The sequence below is a fragment of the Patagioenas fasciata genome, chromosome 1, assembly GCF_037038585.1.
Source record: "Patagioenas fasciata isolate bPatFas1 chromosome 1, bPatFas1.hap1, whole genome shotgun sequence".
NCBI classification, from domain to species: domain Eukaryota; kingdom Metazoa; phylum Chordata; class Aves; order Columbiformes; family Columbidae; genus Patagioenas; species Patagioenas fasciata.
Window position 1 is genome coordinate 205,083,050 of NC_092520.1, and position 27,116 is coordinate 205,110,165.

At 36.8% G+C, this 27,116-nt stretch overlaps 1 protein-coding gene across 15 annotated transcripts in view; it reads right to left on the reverse strand.

The window, feature by feature from the left end:
- Positions 1-27,116, reverse strand: part of PCLO (piccolo presynaptic cytomatrix protein) — a 351,923-nt gene that overhangs the window by 84,737 nt on the left and 240,070 nt on the right. For 11 of the 15 annotated variants that reach the window (XM_065843589.2, XM_065843572.2, XM_065843550.2 and 8 more), the window contains exons 11-13: positions 4,585-4,693; positions 3,916-3,983; positions 985-1,196 (exon numbers count right to left, since the gene is read on the reverse strand). In XM_065843589.2, the coding sequence (XP_065699661.1) occupies positions 985-1,196; positions 3,916-3,983; positions 4,585-4,693 (389 nt within the window). Of the gene's footprint in view, positions 1-984; positions 1,197-3,915; positions 3,984-4,584; positions 4,694-27,116 lie in introns of those variants that run through there. The other 4 variants (XM_071803496.1, XM_065843540.2, XM_065843616.2 and 1 more) reach the window with 3 other exon arrangements.

Genomic DNA, 27,116 nt, shown 5'->3' on the forward strand with positions numbered 1-27,116 from the left:
GGCGAAGAAAATGAGAAAATGTACTTAACAATTTCATGGGAGTTAGAGCCACAAAGATGATTAAGGGAGGAAGCATCTCCCATATGAGGAGAGGTTGAGGGAGCTGGGTCTCTTTAGCTTGGAGAAGAGGAGAATGAGGGGTGACCTCATAAATGTTTATAAATATGTAAAGGGTGAGTGTCATGAGGATGGAGCCAGGCTCTTCTCAGTGACAAGCCATGATAGGACAAGGGGCAATGGGTACAAACTGGAACATAGGAGGTTCCATTTAAATATGAGAAGAAACTTCTTCACAGTGAGGGTGACAGACACTGGAAGAGGCTGCCCAGGGATGTTGTGGAGTCTCCTTCTCTGCAGACATTCAAAACCTGCCTGGATGCCTTCCTGTGTAACCTCATCTGGGTGTTCCTGCTCCAGCAGGGGGATTGGACTGGATGAGCTTTTGAGGTTCTTTCCAGTCCCTGACATTCTGTGATTCTGTGATTCTGCAATTAGCTAGTGACAAAACACATTTTGATGGTAAATATATTTTTCATTCTTTCCCTGGATTTCAGAGAAATGCTTAATATTGCTATGATTATTCAAAGCTTGTAACACTTTGAACTGTAGGTTAGCACAGAAAGGTAAATTATCATCTTAGTAATATCATTTTCTGCGGAACTAGTACCTCACCATCATGAAGGATGCCCTTAAAAAAGAACAGAAACAACAAAATGAAAAGTGCAATTATTTGGTTTAAAAACAATAATATTAAGTTCAATAAATCTATTTTCAGAGAGGGTCCAATCTTTTTTGACCTTGGATAACTCACATCATCTCCTTTCCTACTGTCCAAATTCTTTATCTTAACAGTAATACTTATCACTGTCACAGAAATGAATTCATCAATATGTGCTGTGATTTCTTGCTCCATTAAAGAAGATAAATAGGCAGTTTCTTCTTGACATCAAAATGGTATTGCCACATAGCTGACAAGTTTCTTACTTTGCTGCTGTGCCGCTTTTTGCTCACTGAGGGAGAACCAGGCTGACCGGGGCTGGGAACAGCACTGGAGGTTGCAGAAGTGGTTCCAGAGTGAACGTGAGATCCCTTTTCCATTCCTGAGGAAGCGACCAGAGGCGACTGCTGCAGTGAAACCTTCTGGAGCTCTGCAGCCAGCTGCTTGGGATCAACTCCTGGGGACTTTGCTTTATCTACTGGATTAAAGAAAAAGAGCTTTGTATTGATAATTGCTAGCACATTCAAATCCATCTTACCATGATACATGGACAGGATCATGATCTTTAAAAATTTTCATATCATCTGCTTGAATACTTTGAAGGTGCAAAAGGCAACCTATGAAAAATAGATGTCTCCCCCACAACATCAACATTACAATTCCAATCTTTCCACTCAACATGCTGTCAACTAGTGTTACTCATCTCCCCAGATTTCTGAGAAGGTCATTCTCTAGGTGAAGAAAACTAGGCCTTGCTGATCATGCTGAATCATACTGGAACAAATTACAGTTTTAACGACTGGCCTATGCTAACTTGCACTGTTTGAAACTGGTCCAGTTTCAACAAGTATCTGAACTTTATTGTAACAAACTTTAATCTCAACTTTGTTTTTAATCAACTGGACATCCAATAAAACTGAATTATGTTCCTGAGATAATTTATACGAAAATAAAGAGAAAAGGAGCTCAAAACTTTGGCACTGCAAATTAATCAAAGCAGAATAAAATGAAGACAAATGTAGAGTAAAAGCCCTGATTAACCTTTCCTTATTTCACTTGTCTATGTGAGGCATCTGTTGTAGGAGTCTGATTGCCCTCCCTTCTACCCAGGAATGAGTGAGGAGAATTTACTCTTTGTAGATGGTAATTACCATTTAATAGAGAAATGAGGTCAAACAAGTTTTATATGTGCCTTAAAGTGCATAGAATTAAAAGGATACTATGCCCAGCTTGCTTCCCAGGTTCTCAGAAGTATGAGAGGTGTAAGGCAGTACATTAACCTTACCTTGCCTGCTAGTCTATATTTGTTTCTTTCTTTCTAGAGGGATTTCTCCTTTCCAAAGCAAAAACAGCCTGCAAAACCTCAGAGATGATGGCAAGATAGACTTGACTAGGCAGCCAGAAGGGACTCTGCAGTGCTGTTCCAACAAAGAAATCACTAGAAGATTGCTAGACTAGGAAGAAGAATCGCTGCAAGACTGGGGGAATTTAAATTGATTTTTGTTTTTTCTCATTTTGAGTTTTCTCAATTAATTAAAAAAATATTGTTTATTCTATCTTCCCAAACCCAATTTCAATGTCTTTGAATGCCATTGGTGTTTTCGGATCTGCTCACTACGGAAAAAAATTGTGGGTAGCTCTGCCTCAAAGCTCTGTTAGACTCAGTTTTTGCTTTCCATTAATATCACTAACATCCACTTTCAACAAAAAGTAGCTTGATGGTAAGTCTATTAATAGACACGAAGAGTTATATGGTCAGAAGATGGAGGATTTAATCCAAGTAACTTGTATGCTGATTGAAAAAAGAACAGTCACAAAACCACAGAACTTAGAACAGACCCCTGAGATGCTGAGTGAAACACTCTTTTAATCTGCACTGAGCTTGCCCAAAGGCAGCATTGCTCATAAGATTGTGGATGTCAGTTCAAAGTTAGATTAGATACAACTAATACCATGAGTGGAGCCTGCAGTCATAGTATTGATTGAACAGAAGGAAATTTCCCCTGAAACACTGCCATCTTAACAAAACTTCACACAAAGTACCTGCTATTGCATCCCTGTATCTCAGTAAATACATTATTTTTGTCATTAATATCAGGCCACAAACCTTTTATTAAGGTAACATAGGCCTTAGGACTCATTCTGTGTTATTTGGACTTGCTCCAGTTTGCTAGAAGCTTTGTTTCAGCTTGTCTGGCTGCAACAGTAATTGTCTAACGACCAGATGGCTATGACCTTAATTAGTCTGAGTTATGTTTTACCTTATATAATTTATGGCACAATGTCTGTTCTTAATAATTTTTATACGTAAAGGCACTACAGTAATTGCACAGTGTAGAGTGAAGTATTTCTGACTCCAGAATCATAATGCAGTTTATAGGATGGGATGCAGCACAGGCCTGGGATGACAGTAGAGTGCTGCAAGGTTTGGGGACAGGATAACAGCTGAGGCCCCAGGGATACTGACAACATGCTGCTCAGTACTGATACTGATGCAAACTCAGGAGTTGGGCAAAATAAATTTTAGGGGCAACAGAAAGGACAAAGAACAAGAATATACCACATGCAAAATGTACAATATCCAGCCAAGTCATATGCAATGCAAAGTTGCCAGCTGGTGAGGAAATTGCAAAGCATACTAGAAAACACACACAAAAAAAAAAAAAAAAGCCCCAAGCAGATCCTGAAGTGAAGAAGAAGGAATCTTCAACATCATCCACCTCCCAGCACAGAGGAGTCAAGAACTCTCACCACAAATATCACACTCTCTAAGAAAATTCCTCAGGACACTGTCAACTTGCTGCAATGCCCCTGCAGTGAAAGTTCTGCCTGCAGGGCACAGAGAAGCTGCTGAAGGGGGACCCTTATGCCACAGTTTTCTGTGGCATGTATAGACGAAGCGGTAGCTAGTGGGATGTTTTCTTTGGATAACAAAAGTTAGCTGCAGTATTGTTACTGAAATTTCCTTTGTATTGATTAGACAGTGTGGACTGTGACAGTATGGACTGAACTGGGTTAATAATAATAACAACAAACTAACGGTTGGCTTTGTACATAAAGTGTGGTCCCCCTTCTGCTCATGGCAAGATTTAGGATGTAACACCTGAGATTTCAATGCTAATATCGTAGTTCACATCACATCCAATTTTCAGCTGCTATCCAATCTTGTTGTATGAAAGCAACAGCTGGTCGCTCACCTGCCTTTACTGGCTCTTGCAGCTCCAGGTGCTGGGGATTCTCAGAGTCCGAGAGCATGTTCAGGTCCCTAAAGAAAGCAATGAGAAGCCTGAGACAAAAGAAACTCTTTCCTCATACCCTCATTATAGTATTAAGTAGATAAATGAATAGTGGTTCATGACAGAAAGCAGCTCCCAAGCATGGCCCCTTCTTAGCTGATTCATATTTGCAGTGCTGTTAAAGAACTGAGAAGAAAAGGTTCTTTTAAGGTGAAATCTTTAATGGACTGAATGCAAGTTTATACATTTCTCATGATGCTTCAATGACTTTCATCTAAAGGACACAGATTTCAGTAAAAGTCAAGTTAGTGCTAAATAATCATCTTTTTCTAACCCCAGGAAATACAGTGAATTGTATGTGTGTCAGTTAGAGTAGATTGTGGCCTGACAATGGAGATATCATTGTTTATAGAAGTATAATTACTAACATCTGCCTCTGTTTATCTTTACTTATGGCTTTAAAAGAAAAAAAGAACAGACTTCCCACACTCACAGTGAACTCCTCCTAATTATTACATTGATGCTTTGTGCTAACAAAGGTTCCACCTTAATAACAGTAAATTCAAAAAAACAAAAAAAAAGCCATGAAAAGCCAAAAAAATGGAAACAGAAAGATGGGGAAAAACTCACAGTCTTACACATATTTCTGCTTCCCCACTCTGCTGAATAATAATGCTCTGGACTTCTTCATAAGTTTTCCCAGTCAAGGGGATGCCATTCCATTCCAGCACCTGCATTCCTAGGAAGGCAAAACACCATAAGGTCAGGTGCTCACAGTTCAACAAAGGCATCTGACAGACTACTTTGACAAGAAGATTTGATGTGACATTCAGTGAATGTTGTTTAAATGGCACAACACATTAGCAAATCCCTTTCACTTCACATGTATTAGATTGTTGAATGTTACTGTCCCATTAGCTATAACTTACCTTTTGAAACAAGACAGGACATTAAGTCCTTTCTGATTCAAAATATACATGCATTCTCCACAGTCTGGATTGCATGATATTGAAAAACTTTTACATGCACACTTACCAACATGGCAAGAAACCAAAACATTTTATATATCAGACATTTCCTGGCCAGCCATAGTCTTGGAAGATAACTGCTCCCTACAGTGCCACATTGCTATTAAGAAGCTGAATCTCAAAATGGAACTGCATTTGTGAATGTGGTTTGCTAATTCAAACATATGTTCTCTACTTTGTCACTTAAGCAAATACAAGAAGATGAAGGCTGTTGGGCTGCTCCACATTTTAAACATCAGCATGGAAATATTCAGATTTAAATTTTTCTTCCATATCTTTTCTTATGAAAAAGTGATGAAACAGTGGAACATAATTCATTGTGGAAGATAGGAATAGAGTCATGATAACCAGGCTGAAAAATACTGAATACTGATGTAAGCTGTTGTCTTCCAACTGTCCCAGGACTGAGCCAGGAAACTTGGTACAGAGCAAGGTATCACTATAAGGAAGTTTTATGCTCAATATTTGCAGAGTCAACCCCTCTGTAAATCATATGAGGTGTACTCTGATGAGATATCTTTTAGTTAAATTAAAATGCTTACAAAAAACAAACTATAGATTCATATCTGGGAGGTACATCTCAGGTTCGAGAACTGCATTCATATTTTGAGTTAATGGTCATAAGGATGACTCCAAAAAGATTAACTTCTTACTAATGTACAAATGTCAAAATACAAGCCTCAGGCTCTATTGAAAGAAAAAAAAAAAAAAAAAAGATTTCTTAATGGGACAAGAAACTTAATTCTTAATAGTCCACTAAAGGCAATGTATTACAAAACATCTGAAAAACACATCACTCACACAGCAAGGAAAAACACAAACACTTATCTTGCTGCCACTTACACAGATAAAACCAAGTCTTCACCTGGGTCATATTTTTATTTCAAATTCCTGTGCTGTTGCATATAACAAATGGGAAAAATAATGAAGTGAAATGTGGAGATAAACTCATAGGAAAACATGCTGCTAAATAAAATATAATGACAACTGTTCATGGAATAAAGCAGATGAAATTATTTGACAATGAAGAACATGAAAAATAAAGACTGTAACTTTATCTTACTAAATTTTCCATAGAATTCCACAAATTAGGATTTGAAATATCAGATTTGCTCATAACTTTCATCAGTAAGAAATTATCATTTAACAGCACTTTACAGAATCATAAACTGTGCAGCATGACAAAAAAAGTGATGCTCAGAAGGCAGTAAAACCAGCTGCTTACTGCCAAAATAGATTTGTCTTTTCCTAAAATTTAGCCCTTTTCATTTACCAGCCATCATTCAAAAGCACCATCTTGCTTTTGCTTGTTAGAGCAGATCTGGCTTTAAGCTCAGTTCCTCTGGAATAAAGCAACAGTAATTATGAATAAATGCGGCTCCCCCTGATTTTCTGCCATACAAACATAACAGCGTGCACTCTGTCTTTAGAAGGCTTCTAGAAAGGAAGAAACTGAAGTTATTTTTGTTTTTCCTGTCAGCGTGTGCCCCCATAACGCTATCGTGGCATAGGATGTTGAGTCTGACAGTACAAACCACTTGAGTAAGATAAGCCAAGCCACCACTTCTATGTATTGGCAACAAACAAGAATAAAAGCGTGAAGTTTTAGATACTTGAGAAAGTGGTTAGTATCATTTTTATGAAAAAAAAAAAGAGCTTTGTTAAACCATCCGTGGTTTATCATATCCTGCTTGCATAACTTCAGAAGAAAATTTACTGGGGGAACAGTAAGGGTCTCATCAATCATTTGTTTTAATTTAAAAGAGCAGCAGGAAGTGCCCAGTTGAGCACTGCTGCAGTGCTGGGGTGCGGAAATCGAGTCTCATTCTCAGTGGTGAGAGTTTCACTGCTGAGTGCGACGGCACTGCAGTCACTCACTTGGTCAGTAAGGCCACGGACATGTGAACAAAGCAGCAAACCAAAAGGAAATTGAATCTCAACAAGCTTGGCTCACACAGGCATGCATTTAAGCTGTCAGTGTAGAGGCATATTCTTTTTATTGGTTGCCTTGTGGATTCATTAATGTTTAAAATCAAAGCAATTTAAACATGACTTAATTGATCTGTCCGATGGCCCTGGCTTCTCAGGAAAGTTTTTAAGCAAGAAGCTGATTTCTCTTTTCTTAAGGAGTAACTGCTAAATAACTTTTGCTGGAAAAAAATAATGTTACAAAGAAAGCCTTTAGGAGGAGAAACGTGAGTCTAATCAACAAAAAGAGAAAACAGGTACTGAGAAGTCACAGGAGACTGGTGATAATGAAGTTTTTTGTCCTAAAACCAATCACATTCTGTAACTGGTCTTTGGTATTCAGAACATATTTTTCACATTTCCAAAACTTTGTATGCTTCAAACTCCCAGTTCAGTAGACAAGAAAAACAAACAGGAAGATAAGAAAACTTATATTGCTCCGTGAGAACTCTGCTGACTGAGGAAGAACTAGTAATTGCCCTGATAATCGAATCCATAATTTCTTGTAGCATCCTTTTTTCTTTTTTAAATTTTATTGGGATGGCTACATCCTGCATTGATGGTGAGCAATGACTTATTTTTAGCAATATCAGCTCCCACAGTCAGCAGATCAGCTTTCCACATCAAGACTTCCTCCCTGTTCCCACTAAGTGAGCTGACACATGATTTTCTGTCTTTTTGGTATGTACTTTATGTTGACATTTAGAACCTGGAATCAGAACAAGTTTACCACTTTGCACTGATTATAAAATTATTATTCCAGAGAGGGAAACTCATACATTCATAACTGCCATGGACATATCCACATTTAGCTAAATTAATACCACCTTTTCCCTTAAAAAAAAGCATTCTACAGTTCTACCATGTTGAAGGAAAGAAGCCTATTGTGTCTGTATCTTCTTCTGTATGCATCTGTTACTGGCCACAGTTGGAGATGTTATCAAAATCTAAATGCACCTTTCCTCTGATACAGTATAGCTATTGTGTTCTCCTTTATATGTATCAAATAAATATCTCCAAGTCTCATGTATTCATTATAGTTGCTGCTCTCAGAGCTTAAACTAAGAGATGGTGAAATTTTGTTGTATTGCATTATATTGCCATGCTTAATACATAGTTTCATGCTGCTCAAAATTGCCAGGCACTTTTTAACAGCTTCTAAAGTGTTAATTCTTATTTATTTTTGTTTAAGCATGAATAGGCCAATTATCTGTTAACCGATAACAATAAAACCTGAAAATGTTCCAGAATTTATTTCCTTTTTCTGACATTTTGACTAATCATTTGACAGCTTGTGAAATGGAAGCTAAGTACCGGTGAACCTAGAGATCTGCTTTTAACAACAGAGAGTCAGGGACTATTGAGCTTATATCAGCCCAGGGATGAAAATACTTGAAATAGTTACCTGTGGTTCCTGGGGAGCACTCAGCGTGCTTTGCTGATCCTGGAAGATACGTGCAATTTTTGGGAAGAGAAGTTTTGGGGAGAAAGTTTTAATAATGTGAAAAAAAAGGTGAGTTTAGACTCAAACCTAGGGCCAGAATTGAGCTTACAATACCATATACTATTTCTCAGGAGTTTGAATAAACCTGTGTCCAAATATGAGGAGCTAGTCTGCTGAAACTTGCTTGGACTGGCCACGTGGTTTGAAACGGAAATCTTCTGCTGATAATTTTTATTGCTTATGCTGAAGCTCTCTAATTTCTGACTACTTAAATTTATGAACTTCATATGTGTATCAGCTTTAGGAAAAAAATGCTTGCATAATAGCAAGGACTATGTTGGTATTGCTTCCTGTTCAGTCTTACAAAATGTTTTGTAGTTGCTCAATTAAGAAGTGCAAAATGAAGCTCACTAATAATGTTCAACAGACTGTACAAAATAAGGCACTTCTAAATTTTAATTATTTTCATATGTTTACAAGCATTGAAAAAGTACAACTTGTTCAGAGAGGTTGTGGAGTCTCTGTCATTACAGATATCCAAAATCCAAAAGGACACAGCCCTGGGCATATCAGTTTCAGTGACCCAGCTTTGAACAGGGAGCTTAAACTAGGTTTTCTCCAGAGGTGCTTCCCAGCCTCAACTGCTTTGTGATTCTGTGTCAGAGAGTTAAATTTTGCTTTATAGACTACGGTAATATTTCATCCATATATGCTGCAGCAATATGTATCAAAGAAATAACCAATTCTGGAGATATCAGCTCTGCACTGTGATGTCCATAAATAGTTCAAAGTGCTGTTCCATGAATTAACTGATTTGATCTAGCTGAGGAATAATGAACAACTGTTCTCCATCTCTTTGAGCTCCTGTACATGAGTGGGTATATACACAAACTGTTTAGCTGATTTTTCATGAAGAGCAGAAATATTTAGCAACATTGAAAAAGCCCATGATATCAAATTATCAGAAATCAGTTCCGCGGATATCATTGAAATCTGTGTCTAAACCTCATGGCTTCTTTCAAAATGTTGGACTATATTCAATTTTAAAATTTGGATATAATTGCATCCTGTATCATGGATAACAGTATTTAGGAGAAAATTAGATAACAATAGTTCTTTGTTCTCCTACTTTTGGCATAGGTACTTTGATGTAGTTCCTTTGGGTAGACTCTGCCCTCATTAACTAATGATTAATTAAACTAACCAACTGTCATCCTATTTAAAACTAAACTGTAGGAAAGCTCTGAGAACGGATAAAACGTATCATTGTATTATTGTCTCTTTTAGGATTTATGATAAAGGTATCTAAAGCAGACGTAGAGAGAAAATCAAAAGTACTACCAACTATGGTACCCTTAATTTTCAAAGTGTTTCCTGCCACTGAATTTGCTATGCTGTGGTGATACAGAACCCTAGATGCTAAAATTGCTGCTTTTAATGGTTATCAGTGAAGACTGGATGACATTGTAGTTATGTCAAACATATTAACCTATAAGCATTTCATGAGTCAATCTTGTTAGTGCATATAAAGTTCATGGTCATGGCCAATAGTTTGAAGACTGTTTCTTCAGAGATGTTTAAGGACTGTGGCTGTGAATGCTCCCTGCCATGCACCCAGACACTGGTTCTCTTTCTACTTACACTACTTTATGAATTCCATTATCTTTACTTTGGACTTGCACTAATGTAAAACACTGATGCAAATGCTCTTTTAAAAAATCAAATTGTTAGATACTGGCTGCAAAATAGTCAAACTTTTCTCTGTATTTGCATACACCAGGAGTGACCCAGAGTTCAGAAATTTTATAGAAATGACAGCTGTTAATAGGAGTAATTCAGAGCCACAACCTTGAACTATACATGATATTGTTTTTTCATATTCAGAAGAGTTTTCAGGAGGAACACATGCTGCAGGAGAATACCAGATAAATGACTACTGTTTCTCTGAAGTGAATTTCATACCAGGGCAGCTGTTAGAGTTGAAAACTTACATGATTTATTCATGCACAGAAACAACATAGCAAAGTTTCAAATACCCTACTCTGGTGCTACAGAATATCTCATCTTAGACCCAGAAGAGCTACTTCTAGCTGCCTTCTCTGTAACTGTGTGAGTCCTTGGATTTGTATTAAGATCTTGAACATTGGTATTTTCATTTACTCCATGGAACCATGTATTTATTAGTCATTTATGTCACATGACTTCATACAGGGTTGGTAGGAGAGGGTTTTGTTCCTTTATCCTGCAGCCTTGAGAGAAAACATGACTAAATGGTGTGAAAAAGCTACTGAAAGAAGGGGAAACAGAGCAAAACAACTAACATGTCGATGACTCTGGGGGCTGGGCATGGTGTGGATTTGGAAAGGCTATAGGATCTGTTCCCACATCTATCCCACACATAATGTATATATATATATTTTTTTTTAATGTCTATTTCCTTAATAGTGATCAAGGTAAGAAATATTTATTTTCTTCATTAGGATATTGCAATTATGTATATATATATATATATATATATATGTATAAATATATTTGAAGACATCCTATTCTGCTTGTGTGGCTGCCCTCAAGAAATACCTCCTTCAGTCCACCACCTGGGTGATAAAGCTGTATTGTTTAACTGAATGTGGTTGTATATATAACATTCCTATCAATAAACAAGCACAAAACCTATCAGAAAATAAGCAGACAAAGCAGATCTTGGTATTAGAGTTTCTGACTGTCAACTAGAAGACATAATATGTATCTCAGTTTCCACCCGTCTTCTGTTATTTTCCACTTTTTCTGTCCTCTTCAGATTCATTTTTAAGACATGAGTTGACTGCATGATTAAAGTTGAAATTGAAAGGAATCTGAAAATCATTAAAGGATTTTCTTTCTCTGAATATGAGTCCCAACATAGTTGCTTCAAATACAGAAATACTAAACTGAGCCACTGAACATCTCTTGAATTTTATTCCCATCTGTAATACAATGTACAGTATTAGAAAGTTAATCTTAGTCACTTTGTATACATTGTTACACTGCAGAGTCTCCTATTGAGTATACCTAAGGTGCCTGAGAAATGGTAAAACTATTGCTTGCTGTTTCACTAGGATTTTTTAATCACTTCTAAAAAATCAGACTGCACATATATAAAACCTATTTTTTCCCCAATTTTTAGAGGTTCAGAGATGCTCTCCTACTGGAATTTAAAAATACCTGGACATTACAACATCAGAATAGAGCCTCTGGTTTTGGTTACACCATAGTTATACACACACAGATTGCTGGGGTTTATTCTCTGCTTCTTCATAGTTTGTGTTGTTTATACATATGCAAAATAAACATGTCAGTTTGAATTGCATTTTTCACTGGTCCAATGCTCACCGAGGAAAAAGAAAATTTGACTCTCTAGGCTTGCAGCTTCAATCAGAAGAATGTGAATGTTAGTTTCTTTTTATTTAACAGAAGAATTAAAATTCAGAAACATGACTTTGAAAACCCAGAAAGTGCTATAGAAGTTAAATGAACACGCAGAACAAGGAGAAAAAATCTCAAGTTTCAGTCTGACATTCAACACTAAATTACTTTATGGTCTATGTTCTCCAGTTATTTTTCTTTTGTTTCTAAACCCTTCTGACACTTAAAAATAGGTTGATGGAAGTCAATGTGTTAATGTATTTCCCTGTACTGCTGGGCATGAATCACACCAAAACTCATTATTTTTTGTAGGCAACTTAACTTCCTCTCCCATTCATCATTCACACCTAGGCTGAATATTTTCCATTACTACAATAATTATTTTATAGATAACACAATTCTTAAAAATGGATATGTTGTTCATCACATAAAAATGATATAATGGACTTGTCTATTCCTCATTGCTGCTGTGCTGCTACTATGAAATGGCATTTATAAAAGTACAGCCAGAGCAAATCAGCCTTGTTTTTGAAGTGTACTTGGCATTTACAGGCAGCTCTACACCACACCACTGCCTGGTACAGCTGCAGTTATCAACTCAATACTAAACACCTCTCTATTTTAGTTTGCCTTCAAATTTCTGTATATAGTGGTACACAATTCTGTAGATCACTCTTCAGTTTGAGCTATGCTAGGGCAAAAAACAATGGCCTGGATCTGTTTGTACTACCTGAATTGAAGCTCTCAGCAAGCCAAATGAAGATTTGAATTACTGTTTATGAAAATAACTATGACATAAATGATAAATTTACAGTGCTTTCATGACTATTCTGTCCTCAAACAATATATTACATCAGAGTTACAGACAGATTATCAGTTATACCATGCTGAACAAAACGCTGTGGTGCATTGTAATTATTCAGTGTCTCAGAAAAATAAATGCTTTTCAAAACATACTATTCACTGAAGCTATAGAGCATCACATATTTACTTTACTTTCAGAAATGTCATATGAAAGACTAGAATGATTTTACGAGAGAGATGAGCTTCATGTAGAGAGCTCTAATTTAACTGAAAGTCTTAAACATTTCATTTTCAGGTTGTGTTCAGAAAAAATCCACCTTTGAAAGCAGTTTGCTACAACTTTAGATTAAGAACAAACAAACAAGCAAACAAACAAAACAAAACTTGTAATTATAGAAATATCTGGTAGGATGAAAAAGCCTGTTTCATTCAAATTCACCTAAAAATTCATCTAAAGATCAGTAAACAATGAGGCTGAAGAAATTTCTCTTTGCTGTCCCCTTCATGAGTGATAAATACATAAAAAAACATTATTTTCATGTGTGTTTAATGTCAGGTGTGAATTTAGACTGTCTGCATTCTATATTTATCAGTATTGGTGTATTCAGAATTCATTGGGGTTTTGTTTGGATTTCCATTTTGGAGGAAAAAAAAATCTCATTTACACACATGAAGTTCTCTTAGTCCAGCTTCCATTAGTTACCACTGAGAATGGAATTTGCTCCAGTGATATTTGGTTTTGAAATTTTCTTTGGGAGGGGCAAGAGGGACATGTCATGAGATGCAAGCACACAGTTCTTGTGCAAGTTACACTGTGTGTCTGAAGAATCAGTTTTTCTGTATTAGTTTTTAGTCTCCTCAGAAGCATAAATTACTGCAGTAAGTATGTCAAACAAAGTCTACATGAAACACTGTTCTATTGTCAAAACAATTAGACTCTAAGCATAATTCCTAATTTATATTAAAAGAAAACTGACTTAACTTATTAGTGTCAAATTTTCTTTCATACTTTCACATAAATAAAAAAGCTTAATGCTCTGTCTTCTACAGAGACGGAGGGAAATTACCCACACCTCATGGGAGGCCCGCTGGCTGCTGCTGAGATACCCACAGCCTGATCTTTCCTTAAACAAAGTGAGTCTCTGCCAAGATTAATCTCAACAGCATGGATCCAAGACAGACCCAGACCCTCCGACCCCAGTAGTGCTGGTGTCTATATGTACCAATCGAGGATTTAAACATGACATTCTGTTCTTTCTCCTATCTCTTCTCCATTACTTCTCTTTCTTCAATCAAAATATCACCCATTAATGAAAGAACACAGGATAGATTTGGTTCAGACCAGTCATCTTTGCTACATCAAAGAATCAGCAAGTACCTACTACTCTGTGGTGTCCTAGTTACCACTCAAGTGGCAAGAAAAACTAAGTCAAGCGAGAGAAATTCATACAGACTAGGGACTCAGCTCTGTCATGTGGAGCTACATAACAGAAACCTTATGACTAGTATGAATATGTCCTGGTTTTTTATGACTGGCAATTTATATATGTATGGCTCCTAGAAGGGATGGTAAGGAAAAGGATTCATGGCACATAGATTAGCAGGTCATCGAGATCCCAACACATGTACTTCTCAAGACCCTTGGCTCAGGAAAGGGAAAGCAGCCTAAAAAAGACAAGTGAGAGCCACACTTCAGCAAATGGCTGACTCAATCAAGTGCAGCCTGCAACTATAAAGAGATAATGACACAGGAAGATAAAGAACAGAACTGAAGCCATAAGACCCCAAGTTATGGAAAAAATGGTCAGAGAGTAACACAGCAACACATTGCAGTGACTCATAGAGGTACAGGGCATAGAAACAAAAGATTGCAATCACTATCAGCTTCTAAAAGTGTGCAAAAGGCACCTCCAAGACCATCACATGATTGCCAACTTAAGAACTCAGAGGAAAAGAAGACTCAATAGCTGGCATCACTTGCTCTCTGGGCATACCACTTAGATACACATACCCTGGTGTTCAGGAGAACATAGGTATGAGAGAATGGGTTTATTTAGAAAGCATAATAGAGAAAGAACACAGATAGAAAATAAAAGTTACTCTTAACTGAGAACTTCCAACCTGCTGTGTCTGTTGGGGCTTCCTGAAGAGACTCTTCTGATACAGCTCTGCACTGCCCTGGGGGTTTATCCCTGTTTGACGAAGCCCAGGCTGGTCTCCAGCAGTGTCACCACTGAGGGACTAGAGTTCAGAAACTAATGGAACTACTGTGATAATTTAAACACTGAAGGCATGCTAGGAATGAGCAAAGGCCATGGTTATGCATTGGATGACAATGTTTCTTAAGGTCATATACAAACAAGTACAGAAACTTTTTGTGACTCACAATAAGCAAATACCACTGTTTAAGTAAAAAGTCAAGTCTTCTTAATGAGAATGACTGAAGACCTTAAAATACCACTCTGTCATACAGGATAGCGTGAGATCTTTACTTGATGTCTTCTAATAGAAGTCAAACTGTCAGATAATCATCCTCTGTACCCTGGGGGTAATTTAACAGTTTTGACACTATGTGCTTATTCAAATATAAAGTAGAATTTACTCACTATGATCCCATTTGTGAGGGTCACGTAACCTGAAAACTAAGGAAATTGAATGCAAACTGCTGGCCAGTGCTGCACAGTTCTCATCTCCTGTATGTATCTAGTTTTCAACTGTATATGTTTAATTCACCTTTTAAGAAAAGTTTTGGGAAATTATTTTCTTCATAATGTAAGTAGATACGGTAAATCCATGATATTATCTTGGAATCAACATGTTCATGTTCTAACTTAAGCTGAGTTAATTTTTTCAGTCACATTCTGCATTTTAAGATAGGGAGACTCATTACCACTAAAGTTATTTAAAAACTAATTTTAAGAATTTGATATTGTTTTAGCTGAAAAAAAAAAGTAAGTAATTATTTATAATTTTTTTCAAAATAAATTTATTTTTAATTTTAAAAGGATTTTTCAATCCTTAATTTTTAATTTGATGTATTATTTCATTTGAAACTGAAGCAATGTTGTCTCTCATTTTTTCAGGAAGAAAAGTTTATTTCATAAAAAATCCAACATCTATTTTGATGCTAACACAGATGCAGGCAGAGGGGAAAGAGCATAGCTATGCCAAAATATGGTATCGATGTAGAGTTTACTGTTTTTTGTTTCTTTTTCTCAAGAGAAGGAAGCTGTGGTTTTTATCACCAACAACAGTAATTTGATATCATTAGGAAGTAATGGTGTGGGATGAAGATTTCAAATTACAGTACAAATAGATCTATTTGCAAGTCCTTAATGGTATCTTCTGAGATGATAAAAATATAATAGATGCTCTAAAATTTAATTGAATAAATAAGTACCATTGAAGAAATTTGACTAGATGTGCCAGTTAATAATTTAGGAAAAAATATTTTATACAACAGCTTCTAAGTAAGAGGTAGTGGGTTTCCTACAGGGAATAATAACCTATTCACAGAGATAAAGAAACTGTCGATTTCTTATAAGACATCAAAATAGTTTTCCTTCACAGAATTGCTAGAACTATGGAATCTCAACCATTGGAATTATTTCATTTGTACCAACATTTGCTATTCTTCTCTTGTAGGCGTTAATTTGGTGTTTGTACAGATTCCTGACATATACCATGTCCATAGCTGTGGGACCAGAGTAGAAAGTACGTGGAGCAGATTTGTTTGATTATTGGCTGGTTTCAACAATCAATAATCTGAACCACAGGTGAAAATGCATACAATCATATTTTTTTTTCCATCAAATTTTGATGTGAAGCAACAAAGAAAAGAGCATGGATAGCATTATGCATGCCTACAGGGAAGAAGTTTCAGGCACACAAACAAAACCTGTCTTCCGATTTTTCCTTGCTTTGGCCTTAGCGTCAATGGGTCAATTTTTAGCTTTTCAATATTAGGATGATCCATCTGAGCTGACACCTGTTTGGAATGAGATGAATCACATCCTTTGGGGTACCCCTCTTTACCTTGTGACTAGAAAAGAAGCTGATAGTAAGAGCTTAATTAAACTGTTTACTTATCAGACACCTAAAAATATGTGTATTGATTCCCTCATTTGTCATCTAAAATTATAAACCTGTCCTGGAAACTGAAATGGACTTTGGTTGGTTGTTTTTTTCTCAATTTAGCAAGGTGGCAGCTGTACCTTGTCAACAATGAAGGGAATGAACTGAAGGGCCATGTACCTCAAGTGAAGAGGATTAATATGCCATCATCAGAGACTGAGTTGTAGTTCTACTTCTGCTACAGCCATCCAGGTGACCACTGACCAATTAGCCTTTTTGTGCCTCAGTTTCTTTATGTGTTAAAAGGCACGGTGGAAAAATGTTAGGATTATTCAACTTTAAGAAGTACAGGTTACATATCTGCTAGAAAAAGGAGAGATCCTAAAAGTTAACAGTTAGAAATGACTGGCATTTTAACAGTAACGCTGAAAACCTTCAGGATTTCTCTTTTCAATAAATATTCTACAAGTTCAATGATAAAATTAGGCAGAAACCCCATTTTTAGGAACATCCACTGAGTGATATTGATGCAATTTTACTACTGGTTCACAGAGCAACTAAGCTCCCTGATATGATACTGGGCTGCCCAGAGCAGTGTCTCCAGTTCCCAAAGTATCTTTTCCTGGGAGCTCCAGCACTACCCACCATCGTGGCACAACTTAAGCTAGGAACTATGAACCAGAAAAATCTGGCAGGTTTAAGTGTGATTTATGAGTAGATTTGATGAGTAGAGTCAGAGAGAGATAATCAAATAGGGATGGAAAGTTGTTTATGGTCATATTTAAAAGTACAGTTCAATTTGTTACACTGATTTTGGCTGGGATAGAACCCTCTCTGCCATCTCACTGCAGGGGAGTGAGAGGCTGTGTAGAGCTGAGCTGCCTACCAGGGTTAAACCACACTTACCAAAGCTATATTGTACATTCAGGATGTGATGGTTATTATCTCATATCTACATACCTAATCAACTTACAGGAACACTCACATAAGATGTCAGAAACAGGTCCTATTGCTTTTACTGTAATGGTTCTTCATATTATAATACGCTTTTGGAACTCAAGTCATAGCTTAAGAACTTAATATGAGAAACAGCATCCAGGCAAAAATGAAAAAACGATCTGTGAAGACCAAGAACTAACCAACTCTATGCCAGATAGGGTAGGAGAGAAGCTACAGGAAAGGAACAAGGTAATAAAATAGTTACAGAAATATGTTCCTGTTTGACTGTTCCATACTTTCTATTGACATCAAATTCTGATTCAAAGGTTGGTTTTACATTACCCCCAAGAGAGATAAGGAATACTTTTTTTGACATGAGCATGAGTTTCTTCTTCACAGCAGAGCTACAATAGTAACTTCAATAGCAAATGCCTTACAACTGCAGGTTCTTGGAAAGAACTTACATGATAAATGTGTTGTTCTTTTTTATTGGTTTTAATAGAATGAGAAACGCTTCTTGGTATTATCATAGATAAAAATAGCTTAAATTGTGAATGCTAGCAGGAGGTAGATAATTGGATGCATGTGTGTGTATGTATGAATGTTTGAAATTGAATTTTTGAACTCTCAGGCAGATGTGGCTACTTCATAACTGTAACCAGTATGATCTGGTTGGAAATATTGATAACTCTTGGACTAAAGGAAAGTGACCCTTCCTAAGTCCTCCTGTTAATAACGAGAAATGAGACAGAACCACCATTTAGCAGACTGATCACACCATGTGCTTCTACACATAAACAGTTTTGATTGAGGAAACTGGGGGACTAGTGAGTTCAGAAAGGACTAACTTAAAAGGAGGGATCACAAAAAAGAATTGGCCTTTGAAAAGGGAAGGGAATCTGGCAAGAAGCGAAGATCCTGGCTGGAGGAGAGTTGTGGAAAGTGGAGAAGACTCTGGAGATCCAGGAGATGGACAGAGATGAGTGCCAGAGGCCACCTGGGATGCCTGAGACAGGTACCTTCAAGCAGTGGCACAGCAGGAGCCAACACAACATCCTGCTCAACCACCCCAGGCAACGAGGACTGGAAGGGAAGGTGGGACCTCCTGAATGTGGCACTGGGCTGAGAGAGAGGGAGCATGAGAACAGGGCAGGGCAAGTACTCTGCTCTTCTTCGGTATCAAACAAAACTCTGTATCCAAGTCCCCTGCAGGCAGGTGTTTGTGGTTTTGCATATGACAAGTAGATGACAACTAAGGATAAACCAGTCAGAACAATGGATCACCTAACATTCATTGTCTGCTGGCTTTAGTAATCGAATGTATTTATTTATTTAAAGTCCTTGAAGATAAGGACAAATTCAAGCTAGCTTTGGCATGCATACTGATTAGCAGCAGCTTCTATTTCTTCTCATTACCTACACTAAAACAAATGATCCCTTAGTAGCCAGTCCCTGTATACTTGCGTGTTATAATCACCATTAATATACTCACAGTGTCAGCTTCAGGAAGACAAACAAAACAAGTGTATGACACCACGTTCCCTTACTGATTATTGCTCTAGAAACTTTATTCATGTCTCTCCAGAGAAAGCAGTTTCCCCAGGGGAAAAGCCACTGTTATCCCCAGGATGACAACAGACAAGTCCCTGCTTGTAGCTGGTGACAAGCAAAAGGAGTACAGGACTGGTAGTTTCAGGGCTCATTTTCTAGTCTCCTAAAGACATTTGGAGCTTTTCTGCTGAAGTAATATAGTCCATCAAAACTCATAGGGAATAATACAACCTATGAAATCTGATTTAAGATCTCTTGGGCCAAAGGATGAAGAGCTGAGCATGAAATGTGGCTATGCGCAGGGAAGGTTCTGGAAGGAAGAGTTCCCAGCCTGAGTGCTACATGCTGATGCTGTGGTGCAAGCACCCATCCTGCTGTTGCTGCTGCTGCCCAGCAATAGTGCTGCCTATACAGGCAACCTCTTGCCTGGTAGCAACACTAGTAATAAGCCTGTCTATTTTGATACTCTTGTAGTCTCAACCTAGCAACTACATGCTAGGCCTACAGCAACATCTGACTGTATTTCTTAAAACTTGTATGTCTCAACTACACATAAAAAAACACATTTAAACACTGCAATGTTACTGAATTCTCAACACTGCATCTCGCTTTAGCTTCACTGAGTACTGAAATGGCCTATTCTCCTTCAAAAACATGCCCCAAGCGAGATATCGAGCATTATTTTTAAACTGCCAAATGTAAGTGTTAAACTGACATTTCAACTCTGTAGACTCAAGCTTACATGTGTATTATGAGTCAACAAGGACAAAGGAGTTTGATCATTTCACTATTTAATTTTTTAAGACTGCTTTCATTTAACCAAAGCTATTGTACAGTTATTTTATTTTCCCATATATTAAAATTATTAGTGTCAAACAATGTAAGAGAGTAAAACAATCATCTCTGCTTCTTTACATGAAACCACTAAATATTCTTTCCCAGGCAAAAGGAAAAATAGGTGTCATATTTAACTGAATAAAAATTACATATATCCTTTCTTCTAGAGAAAATGTAAACAAAAGCATCCTCCCCTCAAAATTGCACAGTTACACCTGTGAAATACTGTGAATCAATTATGTAACAATAGGTGTAAGTAGAGTAAGAATGTAAGCAAGCAGTAAAAAGATGCCAGCTGAAACTATAAATTCCACAAACATACTGAATACAGTAAGAGTAAAGCACAAATGATTCTGTACACTTTAGAGATGAAAGAGTTTGTGCAATTCTCCTTGAGTAAAAAGTATCCAAGGAATTGTTAAGTTGCTTATCAGTTCATTACCATTTCAAAGGCATTTCTTTATCTTCACCAAAACTAATAATTATTTTCTCTAAAAGTAATGAACAAGATTACTCTATTTTTGTAGTTGATGAAAAAAATTGTTTTGAATATACATGACAGATTTTAATGAAAATCCTAAAAAGCCCAGTCACTTTTCCCAGTTCAATCCAAAGGCTGAGAGGCAACAGAAATAGCATTGCCAGTTGTATTTCTTCTTTACCAATTGCCTGGAGGCCTGCAGGACTACTCCTAGTCAGACTGTATACCTCTCGCTTCACAGACGAAAAGAACTGAACCTATAAATGCAAAATCCGGATGGAAACTTGGTATCATTCACATATGCACCTCTTCAAAGCATGATTTTATTTGTTCTTCCACTGAATTCAATGACAGCTGAGAACCAGACACGATGTCCAAATTACAGTTCTAACTCTAATGCTCACCTTCTAGCTATGGATGGTGTTGCCAGGACAGCAGGCTCCAACAAGCAAAAGGAGATACCGTGTCATACAGCATGTAGGAACTCTGTAGAAGATCATTATGCTGGAAGTCTAAGGGTGGACTAGACAAGGTCATGCAGGAAAAAACCCCATGGATTACTAAATAGAAGACACCATGCTGTAGACTCATATAGGGAATTCTTGAGTCATATAGCATATGTCATAATTGTATATATGACCATATGACTATATACATGTCTATATATGTGTGTGAGTGTAGACAAACATATAGAATCATAGAATCATAAAATCATAGAATCATTTCAGTTGGAAGAGACCCTCAGGACCATTGAGTCCAACCATAACCTAACATAAATCTGGCACTAAACCATGTCCCGAAGAACCTCATCTAAATGCCTTTTAAACATCTTTATATATTATATATAATGATATGCACACATACATATGTACACCTATACATATATCACAGATATATGTGTTTAATTTACTGTTTCTGGGATATACTAGATGGTTCATCTGATAAAATAGAGATAGTCTTATGATTTTTTACCTGTTCTGCTTTCCGAAGTACATTACACGTAATCAGATCATCACTAACAGCTTTTGCAGCAATAATAATTGTTTGTAGCATTATTCATTATGACAGTGATTGTATTGGTGGTGGAGTAGTCCAACTCCTTTTTGCTAATGGACTTTGTAAGTGTACATGCTGATATAAACCCCCATGGGCTAATGCAATATTTTGTTGACATAATCATATTTTCTACTAAGACAGATACCCAAGTCCATAGAATTAGCAGTAAACTGGTTTAAGGATGTTTTAGAATAATCTCTCACTTCGACAAAATATCTAGTTAAATTTCATCCGTAAACACATCAGAGCACTTAGGTGTAATAATTAAGTTTCACATGTTGTTATGTTGCTGAAACCAAGGAAGCTGTTTGATGACCCCAGTTCATAAATTTAAAGCCAGCAAACACAGAAATCCTTGTATTGCCTGTGGGGATCAGTAAGTCTTTGCCTCTAAACAATGCATATTACGTCTCAAGATATATGACTCAGCACCCTGAATTAGAAATCCTTATTCTGAAGCATTAATAAACATGGGTAACAGGTCTTTACAGATCCCTTGTAAAAGCATTCCTGTATGGAGTTAAACACATTGGAAATTCGGGATGTGGGGTGTTGTCCATTAGGTGGCACCAAATTTTTCCATATGTATGGAAACTGTAGACACCAGAGAGAAGTATTTATCTGCTAGCAGATGTCAGGGTATCTCCCAACTAGTCTCCATTCAGAGGCAGAACCTCTGAGTTAGCATTGCAGCCCACCAGTGTGCATCCAGATAGGGGACTCTGTGCTTCAGCTCCTGTTTAACTAAATGTCCAGTGCAAAGTTGTTTTTATCATATCTATGAGCCTGTCTGCATCATACTTAACAAGGGTCACTGTGGGACTCGAAGATATTTTCAGTTCCTCCTTTGGATCCTTACTCTTTCCTAAGCAGGGGGAAGTATTTTTCTTGTCGCATGTTCTCTACAGCTACTCAATCAGAAGAAAGCCCCTACTTTTCAATTAATCAGTCAGCTTCCACTGTCCAAATTGCACAGTTATTACTATCACTGAGATAGGCTGGTACTTCAAAGAGTAGTACAGTGGTCTATGAATAAGAAGACGAAAGATTGCATTTTATTTCTATAGTATTAAAAATGTTTCTACTTTCCCATTAGTAGCAGCCACAAAAGTCCCTGCCTAGAATTCTGCTTCCTTTTCTCCTTTCACACACATCTTAGGAACTCTCAGTTCTCTCTAATCGATCACTTCAGATCTATTTGGAAAGTACAATCAGTAAACATAACACGAAACTTTGCTATATTTAGACATAAGTCAATGCTTATTTCTATTTAACAGTCTCTAAACTGTTGGTATGAGTAGTAAATGTATGAATGATATAGATTAATTCCACTTCACCCACATTACGACAGAAATAATTTAGCAAGCTTGGTGCTCACACAGTGATGCACATCGCCTGAAATGACTCATTTCCTTTTACTGTGTCATCTTAAATGTTAATTTCATGGGGTTCTGTTCGGCATAATATGTAGTACCAGAGAAATAATCAAACCTTCTATCCACTGAGATGAATGGTCAGCACCACTAAATAGCACAGTCATTGAACTTGGGCTGGTAAATGGTACTCATTTAACTTTCCCATGCAAATAGATTCTAATGAGGAACAGAAGTACATGGGGCATTGCTTTGCACCAGATTTCTTTCCACACAGTTCTAGAAATCCTTTGCTCTAGCACTAACTGGATCATCCTAATGTTCTATTTACCTCCTGCCTGCTCTTCTTTAGCTTGTGCCTGCCGTAAGGCAGCTAACATGCAGTCTAACCCTCCAACATAGGACTGTCTCATATTTACTGTCCATTCGTCATCTGGTATGTCTGCATGTGAGCAGCATGTAAATTCACAGGCAACCTTGCTAAGGCAAGCTTGGTGCCGTTGTACAACACAGCAGTTGCCAGGTTCTTTGTTTGGCTTTGACTGGAAGTGTTTAGGAAGGGTGGCCTGAGACCACACAGTGCTTCTGAAAACCGAACCCTCACAGAACAACAGGGCCTGTGGCAGTACCAAAACTAACCCTGCTTGTCTGGGTATGTATCTTTGAAAGATATTCTAGATATGCTTCCTCCTGACCTGAGCTGGTTTAGGATGGTAAGCAAGCAGACAGGTAGCACGTGAGCAACCAAACCTATTCCCTGTGTCTTTAATTGCCAGTTTCTTTTTATGGACGTACACCTCTGGGTCTCTACTCTGCCTCTGCTGGCCTTTTAGGAGTAAATTTATGAAAATAAAACAAACAAACAAACAAAAAGCCAGCAGAGAATTCTTTACACTTCCACAGACTAAGGAACAACTATAATACAGGAACTACCTCTGGATGATAGTATAGTTCTTTCTTATTGGACAAATTACCTGTATCATATTAAAGGCTTTATGGACCTTTTAAGAATTAGTACTTCTCAGTTATTAGCATGTCCTTGTGGTTTGGCAGTAATGAGTCCCCTGGGAAATGCCCTTATAGTCACATAACATTACACAGGTAGGTGGATAAAGCTAATTTTAGATCAAAGAACATTATTATTAAACCAAATTATTAATATTTTTCAGTGGGATTCTTCTTGGCATTCAGAAGTAGACACAGAGCTGCAGACTCAATACTCTGTATCTTTGTACATTATTAGCAGTCTTCATCACCATAATGCAAATATTTTATCTGTATTTCCTCAACATCAGAAGGTTGACACTTTTTTCACACCTTTTTCATGTGAGATCTTATTATTGCTACAACTGTTTAAATCCAATTAAACACCTAAATCAAAGTGTACATTCATTCTGCATGCTTTTGTTTGGACTGACTGTGCCCACATCCAAAGAGAAGAAGTATGTGAATAAGTTACTTCTGAATTTGCAAATTATTGGCATATAGCAATATACATATGAATAATCCCTATAGTGAAAGTTAATTTAAGACCCAACATTTGAAGTAAATCCAGCTACAATGAGCATCATGGTCCTACAATGGCTTAAGTGTTTCACAGTTTCATTGGAAATAATTTTTAAGAAAGCTACTGTTTCCTAATTAGGTGATTTGGGGAATAACAGGAACATGTGCAATAATTCCAGAAAAAAAAAAGGAAAAAAAAAAGAAAAAGAAAAAAAAAGAAAAATTATACAATGAGACCATCAAGCAAGAAAAAGTAACTGTGCTGAACTTCTGCAATTCCTGTTCCTGTGATTTGAGGGGAGAAACTGTGACTTTTCCTTGGCACACTGCAATATTCATTTCTAGGAAAACAGCAGTTAAGAATTTGGATTGACTTGAGCTGTTGAAAAGGAAAATCACTAAACAGAAATGTGTGCCCAAGAGTGAAGGGTGGAGTATCACAACCCTTGTTTTAATTGTACTTCACATGACAATACTCAAGGAGAGATACTTATGTCACAGTAGTTACTTCTGGTCTTTCTCAAAATTTGTGAATTTTTGCTTCATAATAAAGTTTTAATAAAGTGTTATTAAAGTGCTAAGCTTCCTAAAGTCTTAATGGAAATGTCCTAATTTTTATAAAATGTAAACATATATTAAAGTGTAATATATTTTCAATATCTACCCAATATCAAATTTAAATCTATAGATAATACACTTCTACCTAGATATCTGGTATAGAGCCCTCAGAATTAGACCTGTGGATGCCCCAGTATACAAAGAATTATTTTCAGACCATTTCTTTTGATTTTCTTTATCACAACCAACATTCAAACCTTCTCACTGTGAACACTTTGTGTGTGTCCTATGTGTGGTATGTCTCTCTTGTTGCTGTTTCCTACATTAATAATGCATAAAGAAGAGAATAGTGACTAATTAATTTTCATGTAATCAGTGTTGTGAAAGATGGCAGTCAAAAAAAAGTATATGAATGTTAAAAAATATCCTCACCAGTATCCACAGGAAAAATTGAACAACTGAACAACATAAAACCAGACTTCACAATGGAATTTCTTGCCACTGTTCTAGGGACTGCCTGCTGCTTACTGGGAATGACATTATAACATTCTTTCTAGTCATAAATCATGAAGGAACGTTGTGCCCCTGAGAAAGCCATGACCACAATCAGCATGGAAAATAACAGTTCACTGTTTTATCTAGGTTATTCTTCTGTTTCAGGTGAATTATTAATCCTAGTCTGCAACTGTGCATTTCAGTACACATGGCAATAAAGTTCAGAACAACTATAATTCAGCTAAGACATGTCAATTGGCAATGTTTTGTTTGTTTTTCATGTAAGATACATATTTAGAGGAGATGCAGATGTTAAGGCATCTCTTAGAAATGAGATATGCAACATTTATGGTTTTACCCAGCACATAATTTACTGTACCTATATTATCTGTCATGATAACTGAAAGCAGTGGAATAAATTGCAGGAAATCTAACACAGATATTCTGGGAAACATGCAAGAATCTGGGCCTTAAACTATTTGAACGCCTTTGAATCTGTCAGTATTATCACACTTTTAATGAAGACTACATTAGCTTTTAGACTTTAAAAATACACAAGCTAAGCTTTCATGCTAAGTGCCATGCAGAAAAGTATTAAAAATGGTTAGACAGTCTTGAAATTGTGTCATAAATAATCAATACTGAATGTTAAATTCTCCACTAAGGTTTTTAAATGGGGATCCCATAGGCTTTCATGGTGTTTGCCCAGGACCTGGCTGCAGAATATTCTTCTATACCCACACATTAAATACTGAGTACAACAGGAAGCCTTCTCACAAGAGTGCAACATACTGGTTAAAGGCAAGCTGACAGTCAGTGAAGAACAATTTAACATTTAACTATTTAATTTTTATTATTTAGTTTTATTTATTTCTTGTATATGCATTTTTTAAGACTGGAATAGAATTATTCATATTGTATTATTTGCAATTTTTTCATAAAGTTGAGTAATGATCCAGATTTCATCTTTCTTTCTTGTTCCTTGCTCTTGAGGTATTTAACTGACCATGCACACATATTATTAAAATTAATTTTAAAATAATGTTCCTTTACTGGAAAACTTACTATTGAGGGTGTGGATATTATAATTTTAGGTTTCAGGTAGAACTGACCAGTATATGCCAGTGGTGATCTGGCTTCACAACAGCAGCTGCAAAATTATGCATAAACAGATACGGGACTACTCATAATGGAAAAAAAAAATTTCAAAAATCCTTTTCAAAGGAACAAAAATCAAGACAAAGTAGACATTTCCCAGAAGGTACCCTAACTGTCACAGTACATAATAGTCTATGGTTTACTGTTCGGAAGACAGACCATCAGTAAAATGGAAAGCAAGATCCAATTCAAAATAAAATGCATCCAGTTGCCTGTTCTCAATGGAATTTAATAGTAAGCAGCTCCATTTCAAACACAGCTCTCCTTAGAAGTAGAAGTATCTGAGCAACCAAACATCAGCTGAGCTAGGAAAGGCCCACAATCAGGGTTTCCTATTATTTTGGTGGGTACCAAACCACTACATTTTTACTTAAAAGCAGTCAGAACCAGCTACACCATATACATGATGACTTGGAAAAAGTCTTAAATCTGTATGTTTCAAATGCATTGTGAACCACCTCACATACAATGTGCCCTCATGTGATCTC